The 20,000-nt window shown below is 48.6% G+C and overlaps 1 protein-coding gene across 11 annotated transcripts in view; it reads left to right on the top strand.

Annotated features, from left to right (window-relative positions):
• The first annotated feature begins 243 nt into the window (after positions 1-243).
• The window catches only part of LOC121590902 (amyloid-beta-like protein), a 70,608-nt gene continuing 50,851 nt past the window's right edge, over positions 244-20,000 (top strand). For 4 of the 11 annotated variants that reach the window (XM_041911068.1, XM_041911067.1, XM_041911066.1 and 1 more), the window contains exons 1-3: positions 244-349; positions 2,445-2,860; positions 15,171-15,341. In XM_041911068.1, the coding sequence (XP_041767002.1) occupies positions 2,789-2,860; positions 15,171-15,341 (243 nt within the window). In that variant the 5' untranslated portion in view covers positions 244-349; positions 2,445-2,788. Of the gene's footprint in view, positions 446-558; positions 583-1,749; positions 1,773-1,801; positions 1,901-2,444; positions 2,861-15,170; positions 15,342-20,000 lie in introns of those variants that run through there. The other 7 variants (XM_041911059.1, XM_041911062.1, XM_041911060.1 and 4 more) reach the window with 7 other exon arrangements.

Below are 20,000 nucleotides of genomic sequence, written 5' to 3'. Positions count from 1 at the left end.
CCGAGAAGTGGTAAAACAACTGTCCTGTGTCACCCAGCCCGAACCACAGCCCCCGTTTAATCCGTATCCCTTGACTGCTCAGCTACTCCCTCTTTGTAAGAGAGCGATGGAGCAGTCCGTGTGAGTTGTACGGGAGCCTGAGCATACAGGAGTGTCTGTAATTTGCTCGCAACTAGCTGGTCTCCGAAAGCGTTCTCTCCCAAGCGCCGAAGGGCCACTCGTTTTGCCAAACAGCGCACAACAGAACCGAACCCTCTGTGCTCCGTTCTCGGGCAGTTCGACAGTTTCGATACAGTGCCGTAAGCAGTCACATCGGAAATTGCTTCCGTTCCAGTGGTTCTCAGTGCAGGTACCGCGGGGTTCGACGACTGGCCAATCCGCAGAGGTGTGCAAGCTGTATGCGTTGAGGTGATGGTGGTGTTGGTGGTTACCGCTTGCCATCCCGGTACATAGGACCATACCTGGTCGAGCAGGCTTAATGAGCTTTGGTCGTCAGTTTCTCAACAGTTGCTGCTGCTAGCGGAAACGTTGGGGTGGATGGGGAGAGGGGACGAAAAGTGTTGTACATTAGCGGCGTTAGAGGTGATCGAACGAAATCGAACAAGCACTTTGTCCAGTAATCGATATAATACTCTTGCTTACGAATGAGTCACCGACAGAATCAGTGTCACCATCGATATAATGCGAAGAAATTGTACTGTATTCAACAGATTTTAAGTACGTGAAGGAAACACCTGTGAAAGAGCGTGCTGGTGGTGCGAAGTTCCCCTTAATCGTTGGTTCCTTAGACTGATTCCATTTCTAGGTCTGGGGTAGGAAGACCGTGTCCAAATGCGAGTGCCTGTCATTACGCGAAAGTTTCCCTTGCAGAAAGTCAACCATTTCTTCCACAAGGACGAGACGCTGTGTGTGTGGGAATTCTAACTCGTAAGAATTTCCATGACTGTTTTCCGCAGTGTACGAGTGTGTATGTGCATGTGTGCATGTGTGTGTGTCTGAGTTTCTATTGATGCAATGTAAAACCTGAAATGTTCCGTGTTCCGTGTGACCAAAGGTCGCGTAGTGTACACATACTCACACACGACGCACACTCTCATACACAAGAATCGATCGGTGAAGTATGAATCATCGCCGTCGGAAAACTGCTCTTTCCCTCACCCCCTACCCCCTTCCCACCAGCCATTGCCGGACATTGCGCCATTGTGTGAAAACCAGACCCACCAAATCTCACTGTGCACGATTGTGTGTGTGTGTGTGCGTGTGTGTGCGCGTGTGTGTGTATGCGTATTTGTGTGCGCAAATGTTTGTGTATTGGTCGGGTTTGGCGTGCGTGCGCAAATGTGTAGAAAGGAAAACTCCTTTTCACAGTGTATGACTGTGTTGGTGTGTGTATGTGTGTGTGTGTGTGTGTGGATGAAAGGGGGATATTGCGCAGCTGAGCGAACACAATGAGCAAGCTATGTGCTCTACACGGGGCGTGTGTGATGGGCTGCTTCTGCTCCTTTGAGTGTCTACGCGTGAGTGTGTGTGTGTGTGTGATTGTGGCAAATGAAGCGAGAGAGAACAAAAATACGACTGCCGAGAAGGAGAGAGAGAATATGCGAGAGTTAGTGTGGAAAATAAAAGGCGAGGTGGGGAAAGGGAGAAAAACTCTCTACGTGTGTGTGTGTGTGTGGAATCGAACGAACACAAACGCTCTGTTTTGGGGGGACGAAGGATATACTGAAAACCTCACTACAGTTCTGTGTCGAAGGCGATAGATCCCACGGATTGTGAGCTCCTTTTAGAAAAAAACAGCATTTAATATCGCACTGCCCAAAATCGCATGTGCCCGAAAACCAAAGCTCCCCGTTTGGACATTGTTTTTGGGCACTGGTTCGCACCAGTTGGTTTTGTGTTGGTTTGTAATTTTTATCGATTGACATGAACTCGGTATCGAAAGTAGATACACACATTCGAACGATTGTACGTAGTGGAGTGAAGAAAACAGGAACAGGATATTTATCCGCACCCCACTGTAGGCACGTGGCACGGGAAAGGGGATGTCGGTTGGAGACTGTTCGATTGGAGGCTAGTAAACCGAACACGAAAAAGGGGATTAGGATATTCGATTACACGCACGGTGAGCCCAGGAACGCTTCAGTCTTCGGTTGCAGGCTTATCGGTGGCTGATGGTTGATGCTGAATCAGCCAGTTTTTCAGGAGCGTACGGTAGAGGGCAGAAGAATATTCGGCGAAGTGTGAAGTATTCGACTGAACAGAGAGAAAAAAACACCACAGGCAAAAAAAAAACTTGCATCATGTATGGGTAAATCGGGGGAACATAAGGACTACTTTACAATTGAGTGGTACACGCCAAAGAAGATCAATAGTTTGAAGATAGTTTTCCTTAAAAGAAAGGAAAGATTTTTTTATCCTACTATCTTATTCATTACCAATTTCAGGTGAATCATTATTGCGGTGAGTGTCCAGTTTAGTCTTTGCACCCGAGTGCCGTCCTAGTGTGAGTGTCGTGCATTAGTTGCACCCCGTTGCCTTTGTGCAGCGCTACATTGTGACTTTATAGTGGTACTAAGGTGAAAGAAACGAAAGAGTGTGTAACGAAAAAAGAAAACCAAACCCAACCAAAAACGAACGAGCTCCGAAGTAGGGCTACGGAAGGATACAGTGTGTTGTATACAGGTGATACAACCTGGTAGTTTGAAAGTGTGTCGCAGTTACTGCCGTTTCAGCGTCCATTAACATAGTAGCAGCAGCAGCAGCAGCAGCAGCAGCAGTAGCAGCTACGATGTCATCCTCAGTGTGGCCAGTGGCGTATGCCTTTGTCCTGGTGACACTTTATTCTACGGTCCCGTCTCAGGTAAGAAGCGCTTTAGAACGGCTTAAGTCTAGCAGCGGAAGGACGAGCTAATCGCATCGTCAAGTTACAGGTACCGATCTGATAACAGGGATCAGTATATAAGCTTACTGCACAGTATCGAATGTGTCTCAATTTTAACCCCTGGGGAGCAATAGCAGATATTGATTCCTGCTCGGTACATCGCAGAGTTGTCGTACCCCTTTTGTTAAGGCTATCACCGGCGGGTCCGTGTGGCTCATGTCTACCAGCACCCCCAGGGACACCCTTGAACCTCTAGGAAGGACTGCACGCAACGTGAAACAAAGAGCCATAAGCCTTTGGAGCTGGTTCGTGTTTCGAGCACCCCGCCGAAAGGGTTCAAATGTCAACTTATGGCTTTTTTAATGCATTCTTGATTGCATTTTGTGGCCTTCCCACTTTTTGTTGTTGTTGTTGTTGCCTTTTGGCTCGTTTCACCACCTTCAACTTGACCGGGAACAGGTCGGTCGTCCCGGTTAGCGAAAACTTCTTACGGCGAAACCAGGCAGGAAATTAGATTCCGCTTGAGCGCAGGTCCGCTTGCACGCTACCCGCCGAAAGGGATATAAGATTACCTTGAGGAAACCTTTGTAGTGTGCGCGCACTTTCGCAAAACCCCTACCGAACCCGGAACCCCTGTGCGGATCGGTCGTTTGTGTTGGAAAGCGATTCTTGTAGTTGCTGTAGGGTACCATACTTAGGAAACAAAAAAAAACAGGACCTCTGTGCACCTACACCTGGCACGATCGGGGTGTGTGGAGCTCCCAAGCATACGCACCTAGTTCCTACAGGCGTTTGTTCGGCGGCCAGTGCAAGGATACATCACATTCCCTGCCTTGGTATATATTTTTAGTTACCAAGTTCTGCATTACTGCTTCACCCTATTGCGTTGTGGTCACGGGTTGACGTTAGTGGTCCCTGTTAAGCGGAGCTATCGCTATGGCAGTGTCTTGCCTATTGGGGAAAGCCAAAGCGAAACTTTGACGAACGCAGAATAATACGGCGAAGGGTGCAGAAACAAAAATCAATACTGGAGCACATTTTCTTCGCCCGTGCTTCACAGAGCAACTCTTTTACCCATGTTTGATTTATCCCGAGCAGTGCCCAAGCAGGAAAGGGATAGCAATGAATCCTGCAAAAACGAAAGCGAAGTATACCGTGGGAGTATGTTTACATGCGATTTTAAGTTTTACCATGTGGAAAACTGTAAATGCGAAGGCACACATTCCTTGTTTATTCTTCGGCAAGGACTTTAGCACCGGGCAAATTCCAAACTGGGAGAACGGGGTCCCTTCTGACAAGCAGCCGTCGGAAAACCACCCTGTGCGGGATATGTTTTGCTACACGTCGCCACACACATTTCACACCACCACTACCACTGCGGTGGAAAATGCCATGCAGTAAGGGTCACTTCCTATCCACCCGCACACTACGAACCGCACACCACCACCACCACCACCACCACCACCAAACCGATTGTCCTGCGCAAAAAGAATTTCGGAATTGAACCTGGTGTGGTATGTGTATGCGTGCCTTACGCTGGCTGCCACCCTCGTGTCTGTTTTCGGTGTGCCGTAGCGTACAGCAGGGGCAGCTGTTCGACACTTCTTGCCCGCGCGAAGGGGTGCCGTGGGGATGTGTCACAAACTCTGACAGCCCACACACCCCAAGTCGTCCCGCACACAGCCGTGGGAACGTTTTGACGGAGGATTGTGTCTCCCTTCCTCCCCTCCACCACTACTTTCGGTGTTACTTCGGGGCGTCAGGGAGCGCGATGCGTGTCCCGCGTTGCCTTCAGTTCTAGTGTGACGAAGGATTTTAATATGCAGCATGAGTCATGATGGGCCGAACTGTGTGGTACGGGCGCAGCGAAGACTGACAGCACTGGGTGTAGACTGTGTGTTGCCCGTGAAACAAACGCGTTATCCTTTTTTTTTTTGTGAGAAAAATAAATACAGCAGTGACGACTGCTTCCTAACAGCTTACTGTCGCGTTTTGCACAGTGGCAGCAATGTGACTTACATTCCTGCTGGAGCTGCTAAAGAGGGGTTGAAATGTTGTTTTTTTTGTTCATTTTTTTGCTATCTTACCGAGCCTCTTTTGCGATATTTTCTGGGTTTCTGGGCTGTTGTGTAATATATCAAACCAGGGGAAAAAATATCTCTATACAAAATGGGAATCCTATCGCCATTTTTCAAGATGAGTTGGGCGAATACGGCGAAGGTTGCTCGAAACAAATGGTTCGAAATTGATTTAAGAAATTGATTAGACAAACTTCCTTCCACAGTCGGGGCGCATTGACAAATCGTGTGCCCTTTAACGGCCCGGATTGAAAATGAAGGGAATGAAACAAACGATGATTTGAAAAGTTGTTAGGATGCTTATACATGTAGTGGCTTGTTGCCGGCTCAAGCCACGGCCAATGTTGCATTTAGTATTTTCTTACTACTTGCTTGTGTATCTTGTATATGTTGTATACGATCATCACACTGAAACTTTAACTTCAGAACTATAACTGTTAACTTAGTATAATGTTACCTATCATTTAAAAACTGTATTCATCCATAGCGAGCCGGTCTCGTAGTAAAGTCGTCAACTCGTACGACTTAAAAACATGCCCGTCATGGGTTCAAGCCCCAAATGGACCGTGCCGCCATACGTAGGACTGACTATCCTGCTATGAGGGGATCAATAAGTCACTGAAAGCCAAACCCACAAGTAGTGTGGTACAGGCAGGCCTTGACCGGCAACGGTTGTTGAGCCAAAAAGAAGAAGAAGAAGAATTCATCCATAGCATTGTACTTTGCTTTAACGCCGCATCGATGTATAATGAAAAATCAATTATAATCAAGCTAAAAAAGGAGGAAGTGAAATGAGATGAAAAAAGGTCATCGTGGCGCAGTGATCAGGTTTCGGATGTAACAAAAGACTCGCAACTTCCAAGTTGACCTTTTTCTGGGCTAGAGAAATCATTACAACCCATTGCCGACGTGCCATGAGATATCGAAAGTTAACAAAAAACGTAGCACACACACACACACACACCTACCCACTCATCTACAACGAGAAGAAACCTTTCTTAATTCGCCCGAAGGTAGTAAGGCCGGAGAAAGTGTATCACCCTCAATTTGGGCCCGTCTCACGTTCTGGCCGTTTGTAAAGCGGAAGTCATTTGACAACGCCCGTTACGCCGGAAGGAAGCGGGAGAAGTTTGTGCGATAGAACTGCCACTAGAAGTTTTTGGCCGTTTCGATCAGGCCTTTTCCCGATAAGGCAGCCGTTTACCCCAAGCGTCCAGCGGCGTCCTTTCACTCACGCTCCACGTTTATGACCATTCCGTCCGGTAGCTTTTACCGACGACGGCAATGGCGACGGCCAGCTGCTTACGTCTTATGGCTGGATGGGTGAGGATGGACTACGCTCGCTCGCTAATACCACGCGATAATGAGGCAAAACTGCGTCGGACGTAACAAAAATGATAAAACACCACTGCGAATGGGGGGGGGGAAAGCGTGCGTACGAGTGCTTCATCACCATTTGCAACCCTAATTTTATCGGAGCAAAACTGTCCCGCTGAATAAATTAAAATCTGTCACGTGATACTAAGGACGCCCAGCAAATGCAGGGGGAGGGGGGGCTTAGCGGGGATAAAGGCTCCAAAAAGTTGGAAGGAACAACGGTTGACGCATGGCTTTGTGGGAGCTGTACCTTGGGCGCACAGGACGAATACACGATGTCAAGCAAAGGACATCGAGGCGAAGGTGCTGGGAAAAGGATAGCTACACAACAACGGGACAACGGGTTCGGTGCTTGTTGCGATCTTTATAATTTAGTTAAAACTGGATACAACCGAAGCGTCTTTTGTTCCCAGTGCGTACTCTACTCGACCACACCTTCACGGCAACATTGTGGCCCTTTGTTACGCATTTTGCTTGGTGCCGCTTTTTGTTTTCGAATTGCAAGAAGTGGCAGTGTGTTTTTGTTCGGGGACCAGCCCCTTGAGTGCCCTCGGAGCGACCTCCTCGAGCAGTGATGACCCTTCGACCATCGTGGTCCATCGTTGGGGTCGGTGGAGTTGCAAGGTTGAAAACAAAACGAAAAAGCTTACCCCTTAAGGGCAGAGTGGAGCAGCAAAAGAAAACCAAAAACCCTGTAACAAAATGACAGCCAATGGCGAACTTTGTCGGTCACTTTGTCCCTTTGGACTTTCTCTCGGTACCGCCGAGAGAGTGTAGCCGTTTGCGTACAAAGAGAACTTACTGCCCAAGGAAGGACACATCGATCGATGGCGGTTATGTTGTGTGCCGAATGTTGAAATGAAAGTATAAATAGCTACCGGTGGCTGTTCGAGCACTTTCGGTTAAACGTCATGGTTGATAGAAAGCAGCAGCCCCTAGCGTTTCTCACTGTTGAAGCAGTTCTAGAGTTTCCCTGTTTCAGACTCTTATTTTTAGCCTCCTTTTTTTTGGGCTATTTTTGGAAGTGCGTAATGGGCGATAAATTTACAAAATTTCAGTCCATTTACATTAATACACTGAAAACTGAACCTTTTGCTGCTTGAACTTTTTTTCCTCTTTAACTCCGCACTACTTTCCTCATGATGTCGGGAGCACCCTTTCAAAATTCCAGTTAACAATAATCAAACTTTATTAGATCAGACTGCATTACGCCGAGTCCTACCTGAGTTGATACCAAGGCACGGGACGCACGTAGTTCATCGCGCGGGCTATATTGTTTGATGGTAAAATATAAATTTCTCCGAAGTAAAAGTGATTTCACATTCGCAGAAATGAAAATTGGCATATCGGGCACATTTTGTTTGCTGACTGTTTGATACCGCTAAAAACAGAAACACCTTAGCCCTTTGCAATATGAAATGCTCGCTACTTTTCCAACGAAATGCTTTCATCCGTTGAGCTGACTGCTGAGCGTTGTGACAACCGTACACGCACCCGGCCATCAGCACACTGGTAGCAAAACGGAAAGGGAACCAACCATTCCGTATCCTTTTTCTGTTGATTCACTGAATAATATGTTCCAAAGTAGTGAAACCTTGACAAGGTGGCATAATTGATGGGCTTCTTAATTAAGAACACAATGCTACCGCGTGTGCGAAAGGAACTGGTTGCGCGACGACTAGCCTGCCGGGAAACGCTCGATCTGAATGCTGACAGGAATACCACGCAGTAATAATGTGTGTTTTATAACAAACGATGGTATTTTGAAGTCATTTCATTCGTGTTCTTGAAACCTTTCCCACCAGAACGTATCCTTCTACTAATACTGCTGCAATGGTGCGATTAGTCGGTTCGCGCTTCCAAGTATCAGCGCGTGTTCGCTTTGTCGACATAATTCGGTCCCAAACAGCTACGGATAGACGTAGAATATGGGCGAATAATTTGCTAATACTCCCACACCCAAGATGTTGGATGCTTGAGTGTGATGGTTCTTTCCCGCCAATGGCACAGCGAAAGGCACCAAAAATCCCATTAGGGCTAGCTCTAATGTGGGACACGCATACCTCGAAGGGACTGTTAAAGCGCAACGAGCGCGCTTCGACCAAACTTACTATTTCGGATCTTGCCTGAGGTTTGGTGTTTGATACCGGGAAAGCGGGACCAGTGAATTTCCTTTTATTATAAGAAACCATTATGACATTTTCGGTGCCACATATTTTTCCCTCCTTTTTGGCGACCATTGTGTGTAGAAAATGTCCCGCGTTTGGAGATAAGAGCCAACCCCATGTACCGAAATGGTGAAAAGGAAGGATTCTCGCTTATTAGGGGTAGAGCTTGAAAGCCCCGCGGGTGTCTTTGGCGAGGAAGACAAGAGCAGCGAGAAAGCACGGTACTTAATATAGAGGTACCATTTCATATTACGACGAAATGAAATTACCTTCTCGACGTATCCCCAACCGATGGGGGAAAGCACACGGAACCAGTACCCAAGCAGCAAGGAACTGCCAGCTTTGGGGCGATTCCCCATTTCTGACACTTACTCGTTTCATTGCCGATTGGTCGTAAAGCTCACTCCCTAATCTTAATATGTGTATGTGTGTATGTGTATAAGAGCAAAATATTTGCATAACAGCGAGCGGTTCATTTCAAACACCCAAGGTGTATGCGTGTGCATGAGGCACACGTACGGCCTATTTGCTTCACTCCCATTTTCACCAGTGCGGAGACAACGCACATTCAGCCGAATCTACTCGCAAGATACCTTGGGACGTCTCTTGTTTTAGTGTGACTAGAGCGCTTCACACTGAATGCCGTCATCATAACCTACAGCGCGTTGCCGACACTTTCCCAATGTTGGGCGTACCTAATGAATCCCATCATTTTGCTGCTCTCCGGCAGTGTTGTTCTTGGAACACGCCGAACGCAAGCAATAGCGCGCGCCCGGGTTATATTAATTCCAGTGCCTTCACAGCGCGCTTCATCGTTTCTACGCTGCCGTCGATGGTGGTGGGCTTCAGTCTCGCCGGATTCCAGCCCCAAAGGCGATGATCGGCAGAGCGAGCGAGTGAGTGAGTGAGTGCGGCGAGTGAAAACCCCCCGCTCCCGAAGCGAGCCTGGGCAAACACACTCCAAACCGAAAAACAAATTGCCGAGTCAAGAACTAAGCAAACTCAAACAATAACTTGCTTTATAATCTGTTCTACGCTCACAGCCGTAAAGTGATTCGCTCTCGACCCCGATGAAATTTAAGGTACCGCCGAGTATTCCATCCCTTCTGCGCACCCCGGATAAGACACAGTGGGTGCAGCGGGGGGGGGGGGGGGAGAAGTGGTTACAACAACAGCAACAACAGAAGAAAAAAAAGTTCAAAGAACTAAATTAAACACGGCCACATCCGGGGGAGGGTAATGTCGGTGCCCCAAAATGAAACGACCGTTTCCCGTAGTGTACTTTGGGGAATTGTATTTCTCGTTCGGGGTTCGTTTTCTTTGCTGGAGATGGTGGGCTACGAATCGGGCAGCCCTTCAACCGATGTAAAAAGGACACTCTCGGAATTGAAATGATCCAAATGTGTAGCGGCAAAAAAACAACCCCCAACAAAGTGGGAGAGACGATAGTGGAGGTGCTCCATTACACTGTGCCGGTCCACAACTGGCAAGAAGACATTAAGGTTTTGCGCAGCCACACGCTCCTACCGTTGACAACTCGACATCTAGCCCTCTCTGACAGGTCGATGTCAACGATTCAATTAATATCCTCGAGCCCGGTCGCTCGGTGTGGATTTTGGGCCAGCAATTCACACCGAACCTGCAATCGATCGATCTGTTTCTTGTAGGTCCTTTTTCGCCTCTCACGGGCTGCTCCGTAGAGCGTACGGTGTTGGAGATTAAGCACAAAAAGCGACTACAATCGTTCACCAGGCATGGCCACGGGCCAAACAGCGGACCATTAGTGTGCGTCTGCAGTGACTTCTTGGAGAGGTTGTTTTTTTAGGCTTCCCTGCCGTTCTTCACGAACCATTAACCGTGTACAATGATGAGACACCGAGAGGTGAGGAACCAGTGAGAGAAAAACGATTTGAGCTTTGTCGAGCGATAGAAGCTAATTTTTCAAAATGGATATCCGGAACTGATTACCACCGGGCCCCTGCACCGTCACGAACTGCGGTAGGTAGTTATGGGGAGGGCCGAGAAACGAGAGCCAAATGTCGTGGGCCAAAAACCATAAGGCAATCGCACTACGGCCCGAATGGGCTGACCGACCAGACCGTGAAGGGACCCGAGAGCACTACTTGAGGTGGCACGGATGGCTCATTACGGAATTACCGCAAACCGAACACGCTCTCCGCTGGCTGGCCCAAGGAAACTGCGAGGCAGGCCCATCGAAAACGAAATGATGTGGATTTAATGGTTCCGATAATCGATATTTGCATCATGAATTGGCAAACACATTAATCGCACTCTGCCCGTCCGGTTTGGGGTTTGTCCCGTTGAAACGAAATTGGCGTGCGCTGATGACGTCTCGATTCCTGCTGCTGTATCAGGGCAATAATGGCAGTGGGTGGGTTTTTTTCGAGCTGGCGTTCAAGTAAACAGACAGTGAAGTAAAGCAAACATCTCATTTTTCTAACCATCGTCAGCGCCTTCGTGGCTTCGTGGGCTTTCCCAGTGCTGGAGCAATTGTACAAACGCAATCGGCTGTAAAATGTAATAAAAAACGGTTTTTTTTATAGCAAGTAACCTACACAGTGGCATCGCTTTTGTCTGCACGCTCTACAGGCTTCTCTGTGTTTTTGTAAACGAACGCTGAGAAGGCAGGCAAAAAAGCTCCCACATTTGACATCGATAGCGGAAAATTGTCTTTGACGGGTCGGAAGAAAAATTGCCTAATGGCAACCACCCTCCAATGGGTGTTTGGCTGTGTGTGTGTGTGGGCGTTGATGAAATCTTTCAACCAAGTATCACCCACGAACGGGCCAGAGGAAAGCAAAAAGAAAAAAAACAACAACAACAACCATTTCACATTCATCCTACCCACACACACACAGGCGAGGAGGAAGAAGGGCGGCTTAAAAAGCCACAAAGTTTACGACCTTCAGCAGGCGTTCTCCGTCACATTCTACGCCATGGTACCCAAGCAGCCGCACCGGAAAAGCATCATCGATCTCTCTGCCGCACCACGCCTTGGCCATCCCTCCCAGCAACCACCCCCTGTGCGATTTGTAACGCGCACTGCGTACATACGCGCAGCGGCGAGGGAAAAAGAAAGCATATCTCTTGAATTCCCTAAAGTGGCTTTTTCCGCGTGTGTGTGTGTGTGTGACTTTTTTTGTGTGTGCCTCTCCGTAGCGTTCTGCGAGCTAAAAAAGAAGCTTTCCCCTTGTTTGGCCCACGGCAAAAGGGTTGTTTGCGGAGCAAAGAGTCGGCAAGAATGAAAGTTTGCTGCCGTTCGCGCATTTCAATCATTTCCCCCTTCGTCCCTCCGCGCTGTTTCACCCCCTGGCTCAGCTGAGCAGAAAATGATCGCTTTTCTACGCATCATGTCCGCATCATCGTCTTTGCTCGTCACAATTTCCGCCACCTGGAAAAGTGGCTCGAACGTGAAGTGTGATGGCAGCGGATGTTGCGGGTGTGCGTTTTTCAACCAAGGATTGTTTGTGTGTGTGTGTGCAGTGACGTGCAAACGTGCGTGGGAAACACGTGGGTGTGTGTGTGTGTGTGTGTGTGTGTGTGTGTGTGTGTGTGTGTGTGTGTGTGTGTGTGTGTGTGTGTGTGAGTGTATCGTAGGTGTATCGCACATCGTTACCGTGTGTGAGAAGATAAAACGTTTTCCGAACGACGCGGAATCCTTTCATCTTCATCCATTTCCTTTAGCACTCGCCCCCCAAGGAGAGGGAAAGAGCTTTCGGGAGCTTATTATGGAGGCTCATTTTTTGCACGTCAACGGTTCGGCTTTTTCTCTCTCTCTCTCACACACACATAACAATTGCACCCACCTACCCAGAGATGGGAAACTCTGATCTTTTTTAGAGTCGTTTTCGCCATTATTTCTTACTTATCAAACGCGACCTCGATCCGCCAGGGGTGAATGTGTCGTTCAGTTTGCATACTACGCCCCGCCGTGTCGTCAAAGGTGTTGGTAATGTTTCTCCTCCTCCATTGTTTCCGAAAGAATATGACAATATTTCGTCATAAGGCAAGAAATATTGGATTATTGTTGAAATAGAATAAAAAGAACCTGTTTCTCGCGCACGACTTTTAGCACAGATGAACGACAACAGAGCCGACCACTTCGGTGACGCCATTGGAATCGCCTTGGCGTCATCAACCTCACACACGAGTGTTTGAAGGTGTGCGCTATTGAAACCGCTATGTTAACTGTCATTTGCTGTCACGCAACACTGTATTGAAGTGTCAACGAGTCTTGAGAGTGAAACATATAATTAAAGAATTTCGAAACAAACGCTGTACGCTTTAAAAGAATACGCGGACCACTGGAAACGAGTGCACACAGAGAGAGAGCAAAGGCTACCACAGTTACCGCATCCGCACATAGTTGCCAATAGGTGTCACCGGCACTTCAGCTAGGATTGGTCGGCCTCAATGACGCCATTCTCGGGCGCCCTGGCTTGGCTCTGCACCAAAACGGTAACACCACACGCTCGTCGTACTGCTTTTTTTTGCACTCTTTTTTCTAATTTTCAACGCTTTCAATTTTCGCAAGATTTATGTGCCTTTTGCTGTGGCTTCGTTACGGTTGAAGACCTTAGAAAACGCACGGATAAGTGCCCGGCTGAGTCCTCAAAGGGGCAACGGGATGAGTGGCACAAAACGGGTAAAGAGGGAAGAGCTGATGAAAAGGCTCATGGCCGCATGACTCCACCGCGTCCCTTTTGCCGTACCAGCCTGCAAGTAAATGTTCGCAGTAATTTCTCGCTCGGCAATGGATTGCCGCCTCGCCCGGTTGAGTCAAAGATGGACGAGTTTTTAATTAAAACATGCCAACGCTGCCGAAAAGGATTTGCTCCATCGATGTCTTATCGGAGCAAAGCTTTTGGGAGGGGAAAGGGGGGGGGGTTTGCGTTGCTTCCGTTTTGCCTCCGGGGAGGTTTTCCGGCGCTCGCTCCACCTGGTTGAGAGCTTGGGTGCTTTCAAGCGTGAAAAGAAATACGGTACGATTCCTGCCGATTGCGTCTGGAAAATTTAAACTCGTGTTAGGGGATTATTTATGCTTTTCTCTCTTGTACTTTAAGTGTTGCAAAAGTGAAGTTTAACAAATGGTTTCCATCCTTTTTGGTTATTGTAAAAAGCTTATCGTTAATGTGGTAATAGTGTGAATCATTCTTCTATACAATAACACCCCTTTAATATCATATCTTTAAGACGAGCACAAGCTTGAGAACATTGCACTACGTTGAATTAATTACTATCATCGCCATCTGGTCCAGTGTCGTGTTATGCTCCCAACAGAATGCCCACGATGTCCCCGCTGTGTTTTTCTCTTTGTCAACAGCACGTTACACAGTTACAGAAATTTCGGAGCAACATTTTGCGATAAAGATGACACAAAAACACCAAATGAAACAGCCTGGCAAGCGGAGTGCCGTATCCCTTGATGCGCAACGCTACTGCCCATAACCGTCGAGGCATCAACGTCACAAATAATACCGAAAACCAGAGCAGAACATGCTGGAACGTGCCATTTGCAGAATTAAAAGTTAACGCGAGGGAGGGATAGTGTGTATTTGTGTGTGGGGCACAGCTGGCACCATCAGTCGACGGAGATGGCTGCAGTGCTTTTTGTGCACCGTAGTTCCCGAGCCTTGCTTTAACACTCAGGATGATTAGTTGCAAAAGAAGTAATGAGTTATGGCGAAGCGACGAAAAGGCATCTCCAAATCTCCAACGAGCGAGAGAAGTGAACTGGTTTTTATTACTAGTGTTTGGTATGCGAGCTGGGCTAGCTCCTTGACAGGCAGCCACACAAAGTGTCAATCTTAAACACAAACGCACAGCTGTACCTATCGAAATGGAAGAGTAAATAAGAACTGTGTTTCCAAGAACACCACTCCGCTGGATGTGTCATTAAGCATTTGCCCGGCGAACCATCAAACGGGGCGGGGAGCGATTAGTGCTAATTAATCAGAATCGTTTTCCCACACAAAGCTACCAACCGAAAGCGACCAGAATATTCTGCATCGAAAAGCATGATTGATTTATTTTCATTGTACTTCAGAGTGCTTTGTTAGTGGCAGCAGGAGTGGCGGCAGCATCTGAAAGGCATTGGGGGCTGATTGTGCTATAATGCCAGCATTGTTCACACACCGGAGGGGTCGAGTGTCACCTTCAGAAATGACATCTTTATCCGCCTCATGATACAGAAATTTGAATCTGAAGCCGTGCTGTGTGGAAATCTTATTTACCGTAAAAGTTAAGCTGCTAGAGAAACCGATCGTAACAGTGATTAGTGAGAACGGATCACGATGGGTAGAGTTTGTTCCACCATCAGCTTACGTCACTGCCGCAGGTCAATGTTTGTTTTCAATTAATCCTTGATCTTACCGGGCACAGCGAACAGCGGCCGGCCAGCACACCTGTAACGAACGGTCAGCCAACGGATGGCTAACGAATGCTTGATGCCCGCCTTGAATGTTTAATGAGTCCCGCATCCAGCATATTAGCATATCGGAGGGTTCGAAATGCGCCCGTCCTTTCCCTGGGTGTCCAATCCCAGCGAATCGAGTGGCCTTGAACGCGCGCACGTAGCTCTTCCCTTTTACTCGCACGCATTTCTTCGTTTCATTTCCTTTTCTATTTCTCTCTCCATCTTCGCAGGCTGCCTCACCACGATGGGAACCACAGATTTCGGTGCTGTGCGAAGCCGGACAGACGTACCATCCGCAGTTCCTGTCGGAGGAAGGACGATGGACCACGGATCTGAGCATCAAGGTGCCCGGCTCGACCTGTCTCCGCGACAAGATGGATCTGCTGGACTACTGCAAGAAGGTAAGTGAGCCGATTCAACGCTGCCGTTTAGCTGCATCACACGCGAGCTAATTGTAATGTAAGACTTTTTATCCCATGGAATGAATTGACGTTTCGAAAGAAATAAATCAACCCAACGCCACTGTCACTGTGCAGCGATACAGTTCCATTAGAAAACGACATCGTTCATCCCGAAGCATCAACTTATCGTGTTGTGTCTTGTGTTGCTTTAAATGTGTCAATTGTCGATTGTTTACCAATGTCAACGATGCCAAGCGCTCACGTAATGCCCGTCGGGACGGTACGAACGGTTGGACCTAACATCCATCCGGCAGACCCTAGAGGTCGAAGCATCTCCTCCGCACCACGAACCGAATCGGTGTTTGAAGTTCTAACGAGCGGCTCCAAAGCTACCTTTGTGAAGGCACTTGTGCCTTGGGCAATAAATACCGTCAGGATTCCATTGCCCCGTCGTCGCCGTGTGCTCACGTCCAGTTACGGGACCTTTTCTCGCGTCACCCTCTACACAGGTGTGCACACGGTGTGCTCTCTTGCCTGTTATAGCGCAACGCCCGAGATAGCTTTACAGCGCTGGGGGAGTAATTAGATTTTTCAATTTACCATTCAACTGCAACCGAGCGCCTTCGGAAGGCCACTAACGTGCAAGCACCAACCATACTCAAATGTCTATGCTCGTGCCTTGCTTATTAGGTTACCCGGAGGTACCCCGGACCGTAGGGAAGCAAGCCAATGAGAAAGCTGGTCGTGCTTTCCCTTGAACCGGCTCGTACACCGGCCAGAGGAAGCTTTCGGTACACGCTTTGCATGCGGATGTTTCCCGGTGGCTATTGGGATAGAGCTTGAAATCGAACACAACCGTGCACAGTTTTGCAGCTCTGAAATGGAGCGCTTCTGTTGAAGTTCAATTCCATCCGGGAATCCGGGTGGCGTAATTTCACCGTCTCTCGCTCTGTTTCACTTTACAGGATGCTGTGTAGAACGTTTCGTCGGCATTCCAGCATATCATGTGTACCGCGTCACGCGTGGCAAACGGACGACGGTGTGGCATAGTAATGCTGCTATGCAGTTTTCCGTAATGAATTACATGCTGCAGATGTCATAAATGTCAATTATCTCTTGCATTGAGAGGCAGTTACAATGGCTGCAATCATAATCGAATGCTTATGCTCTGTGCGGTACGTGTGGCGTGATGTTTCTTTCAAAACGCTTCGCGTTACATACAGCAAATGTGCGTACATTGCAGATACGGAGAAACACATAAATTTACATAAAACTTAAGCCCGACATGCACGGTTTTGCGCACAATAAATTGGACGTTCAAAGTATCTTGAAATGAGCGAACATATTCGAATTCGAATTTTCATTTACACGGAATGCACAGTTTTTGCATCGTTACTTGGAAACCAGTGCTCTCAGTGTTGTTCACAAAACACCTCAAATCACGAAACTCACTGGGGCCTCTTTCGAACACTGGCTCCATCTCAAATGAAATCCCCCCCTCCCGGAAAAACCCAATTGAGCAATCAAATAAATAATATCGTCTTCCCCACGGGGTAGCAGACAAACCCTCTTTGAAGATGGCCCCAGCTGCAGTTTTTAGAGAGAGCCCCCCCCCCCCCCGATCGAACGATTCATTTGCGTGTACCCAGAGTTCGAACCTTGTACCATCGTGCCCGTACTGCTGCTCCGTTTTCTCACCGTTGGTTGTGAGCAATTTGTGCCCACTGCTGGTCAGCAGTCTCCTAAGAGCGTCTCCTAATTGCTTTTGGGGGTTTCTCCGCATTTTTTCGTATTTGTTTTGCGCCGAAGAATTCAAATAAATTAAGAGCAAAAATAACACTATGGCAATGGCGGGGGCAAAACACCGGCGGACAAATGGCACAGGCGCCGCCAGCAGCTTGAGTGCTGATTGTAGGGCCATACCTCACCGTTTGGTGTGCAGGCAGCCACACCAAGCAACACCTCAAGTGTGCCGTCAGCCATCGCCAAGACGCAAACTGGGTGTGGTTTTTGTTGCTGTGTTCATTAGATTTTTCTTCCACATTCAGGTTCATAGAAGCAGCGTTTCATACCAGCATTTTTATTCCACGCTCAGGCACGTTTGAAAAAAGGAATTTTCAATCTTTTCCTTCGGGTAGGGCGCCGCTTTTTTCTTGCCTTCATTCCCGTTCACTTTTCGCTTGCTTCGTGCTGGAGCTGGAGCGCACCGGCACCCCGCGCGTTTGCTCTGTGCGCCCACTGCTGTTTGCTGAGCATTTTGCGATGAAAGTATACCGTATTTGCAATACATTTTATTTCGCCCACCAGCTCCAGCCGCCGCGGCAAGCGTTTAGCGGGAATATTGCGAGCCTGGTATGCGAGCATAATGACTGGCCTGGCGGGGTGGTGAAGGCGCGTGAAACTATCAACCGGAGCAAGAAAACCCACCCGGCCCGGCCTGCACTCTGGTGCTTATAATGCCTCACGGGGTGGGACAGTGGATGGTTTTCCAGTTTTCCGCAGAAATTCGGTTCCGCGGGAGCTTTTGCGTTTGTGAAGAAAGATGTGATTCTTTCAACTGTTCACAGCTCCTCGCTTGCCAATGCACTCTGGCGCACACTTGAAGCTTTCGACTAGCTGGGCCGCACACCGCAAGCAAGCATAACGATTTTGCATTCCACTAGAATGCCGGCTGATGCGGAAAGGGGATGCAGGAGGAGGATTTAAACCCTCAAACCCCCAGCTGGTGAACCGAGAAGTAGGAAAAGTATCTCACGTACCAGCACTGCCAGCACCAGCCGTCCCCGGGTCAGGGGGAAAGTGTAAAAAAGGTTGAATGTGGTTACGGTGCAGCGAGGATGTCTTAGGAAGCAGTAGAACTGTGCGAGATGGCACCATTTTATTCAGAACCTTCACCCGAACCACATATTCGCACAGAGCCAGCCAGCAGCATGTTGGTTCATTCGTCTTTCGCCGAAGAAAAAAGATGACATTTTGTGAAGCGTACAGCGTTGTTGACTTTTGAAGCATTTCATTTTGCAAATGCGAACAAATTGTACCGAAAGCGTACAACATTCGGACGAGAGAGACACAGACAGAGAGTTCCACCGTGACCACAATGCGTTCGCATTGTCAGTAGCATGCTTTTTTGTGTTCTCATTCTGCCTCACTGTGCGGTTCTCGCAGCAAATCACACACCCATCGACATTTGCCGTTGCATGAACCGGTGCCTCTGACATCCGTGCCATCATCTTGCAAGCAAAAACTGCACATAGCACATTGTCAGCCCGTTCCGAAGCGCTCAGCGCGCGTGTGTTCGGGCGTGCGGTTGCAGAACATCGGTCCAAATGTGTTGCAGTGCCATCGTCACGTATCTATGGTCTTCCGGGCGAACGGCTATCTTTGGTGCTGCTGCGGGCTGAACTCACCGACCATTGCGCACGAGTCACACTATCCACCTTGGGTTGTTTGATGCTGTGTTTGTGCAAAGGCAACGGTGGCAAGTAGAAGGTGACCAATCTTAGCGGAAGATTATTTTCTGTGCTTTCTTTCCGCATCCCGCGCGGGGTTTAGTTTCGTACCAAGTCGTTGAGATCCTTGGCCCGTGGGCGGAGGGACCTGCTGCAATTGCTAGAAGCAAACAATCACACGGGGCAGTGCACCACCGTACTGTTTGTTTCATTTCCCGGCGTAGATCATGTGCTTGGGATGGCGCACACAAAGCACAGAACGGGGTGCAAGAACCAAAAAAGCAAACGCCACCAACACCCAAGTGCCCAAGATCACAGCAAGACCGAAGCGAACGAAAGAGGGTGGCACACTTTGGCAAAAGGGGGGTTTTGGTCACACAGTACGAAACGGGCGTTCGGAAAGGATTTGGTGTGTGTGTGTGTGTGTGTGTGTGTGTGTGTGTGTGTGTGTGTGTGTGTGTGTGTGTGTGTGTGTGTGTGTGTGTGTGGTGTGTGTGTGTGTGTGTGTGTGTGTGTGTGTGTGTGTGTGTGTGTGTGTTCCGCCAGCAGCAAAAGTCTTCTCCGCAAGGGTGTGCCGGTAGCTACACGCTGGTTCGTGTCCTTGTGACCCGCTGCACATAAAAGAATGGTGCAGGGTGGCAGGTGGCACCACCGGAGCGGTGCAGGTGGGGGGGGGGAGTTCATTTTCCACCCGAGCTATTCGAAGCTAGCGAAGCAAAAAGAAAACATACACATTCAAATTCACACCATCGCATCTTAAGATGCGACTCCCAGGCGGTTCTACGGCGCCGCCCGCAAATGGTGGGGCACCGGTTCGACAAACAAACGCGCTGAAATATGTTCGCCAACCAGTTCGGCAAGTTGTGTGCAGTGTGTTAAGGGATGGTGTTGGTGTGCCTGTGTGCCTCCAGTAAAGGACATGCGAAATTAATGCGAACTCCTACCGCCCTCACCGGTATACGGGTGGAGCGCAAACTCGGGGATACATCCAGCGTACAAACTTGGTTGGAGAACACATTCTTGAGCAACATCTTTCGATTCGCCATGGTATCCATTTCGCTGCTGCTGCTGCTGGTGTTTGGCTGGCAAAATCGTAACTTCTTGTGGCACGAACGGAGTTGCTCCTGTTGTGGTAGGACAGAACCGCTCGGAGAAAGCACAACCGGTGCAACACATGCCCGGATCGTCGTTTCAACGTGTGTCTATATGT

The sequence above is a fragment of the Anopheles merus genome, chromosome 2R, assembly GCF_017562075.2.
Source record: "Anopheles merus strain MAF chromosome 2R, AmerM5.1, whole genome shotgun sequence".
In the NCBI taxonomy this organism is placed as follows: domain Eukaryota; kingdom Metazoa; phylum Arthropoda; class Insecta; order Diptera; family Culicidae; genus Anopheles; species Anopheles merus.
The sequence above is the reverse complement of the archived record's forward strand: the minus strand, read 5'-3'. Positions and strand labels throughout refer to the sequence as shown.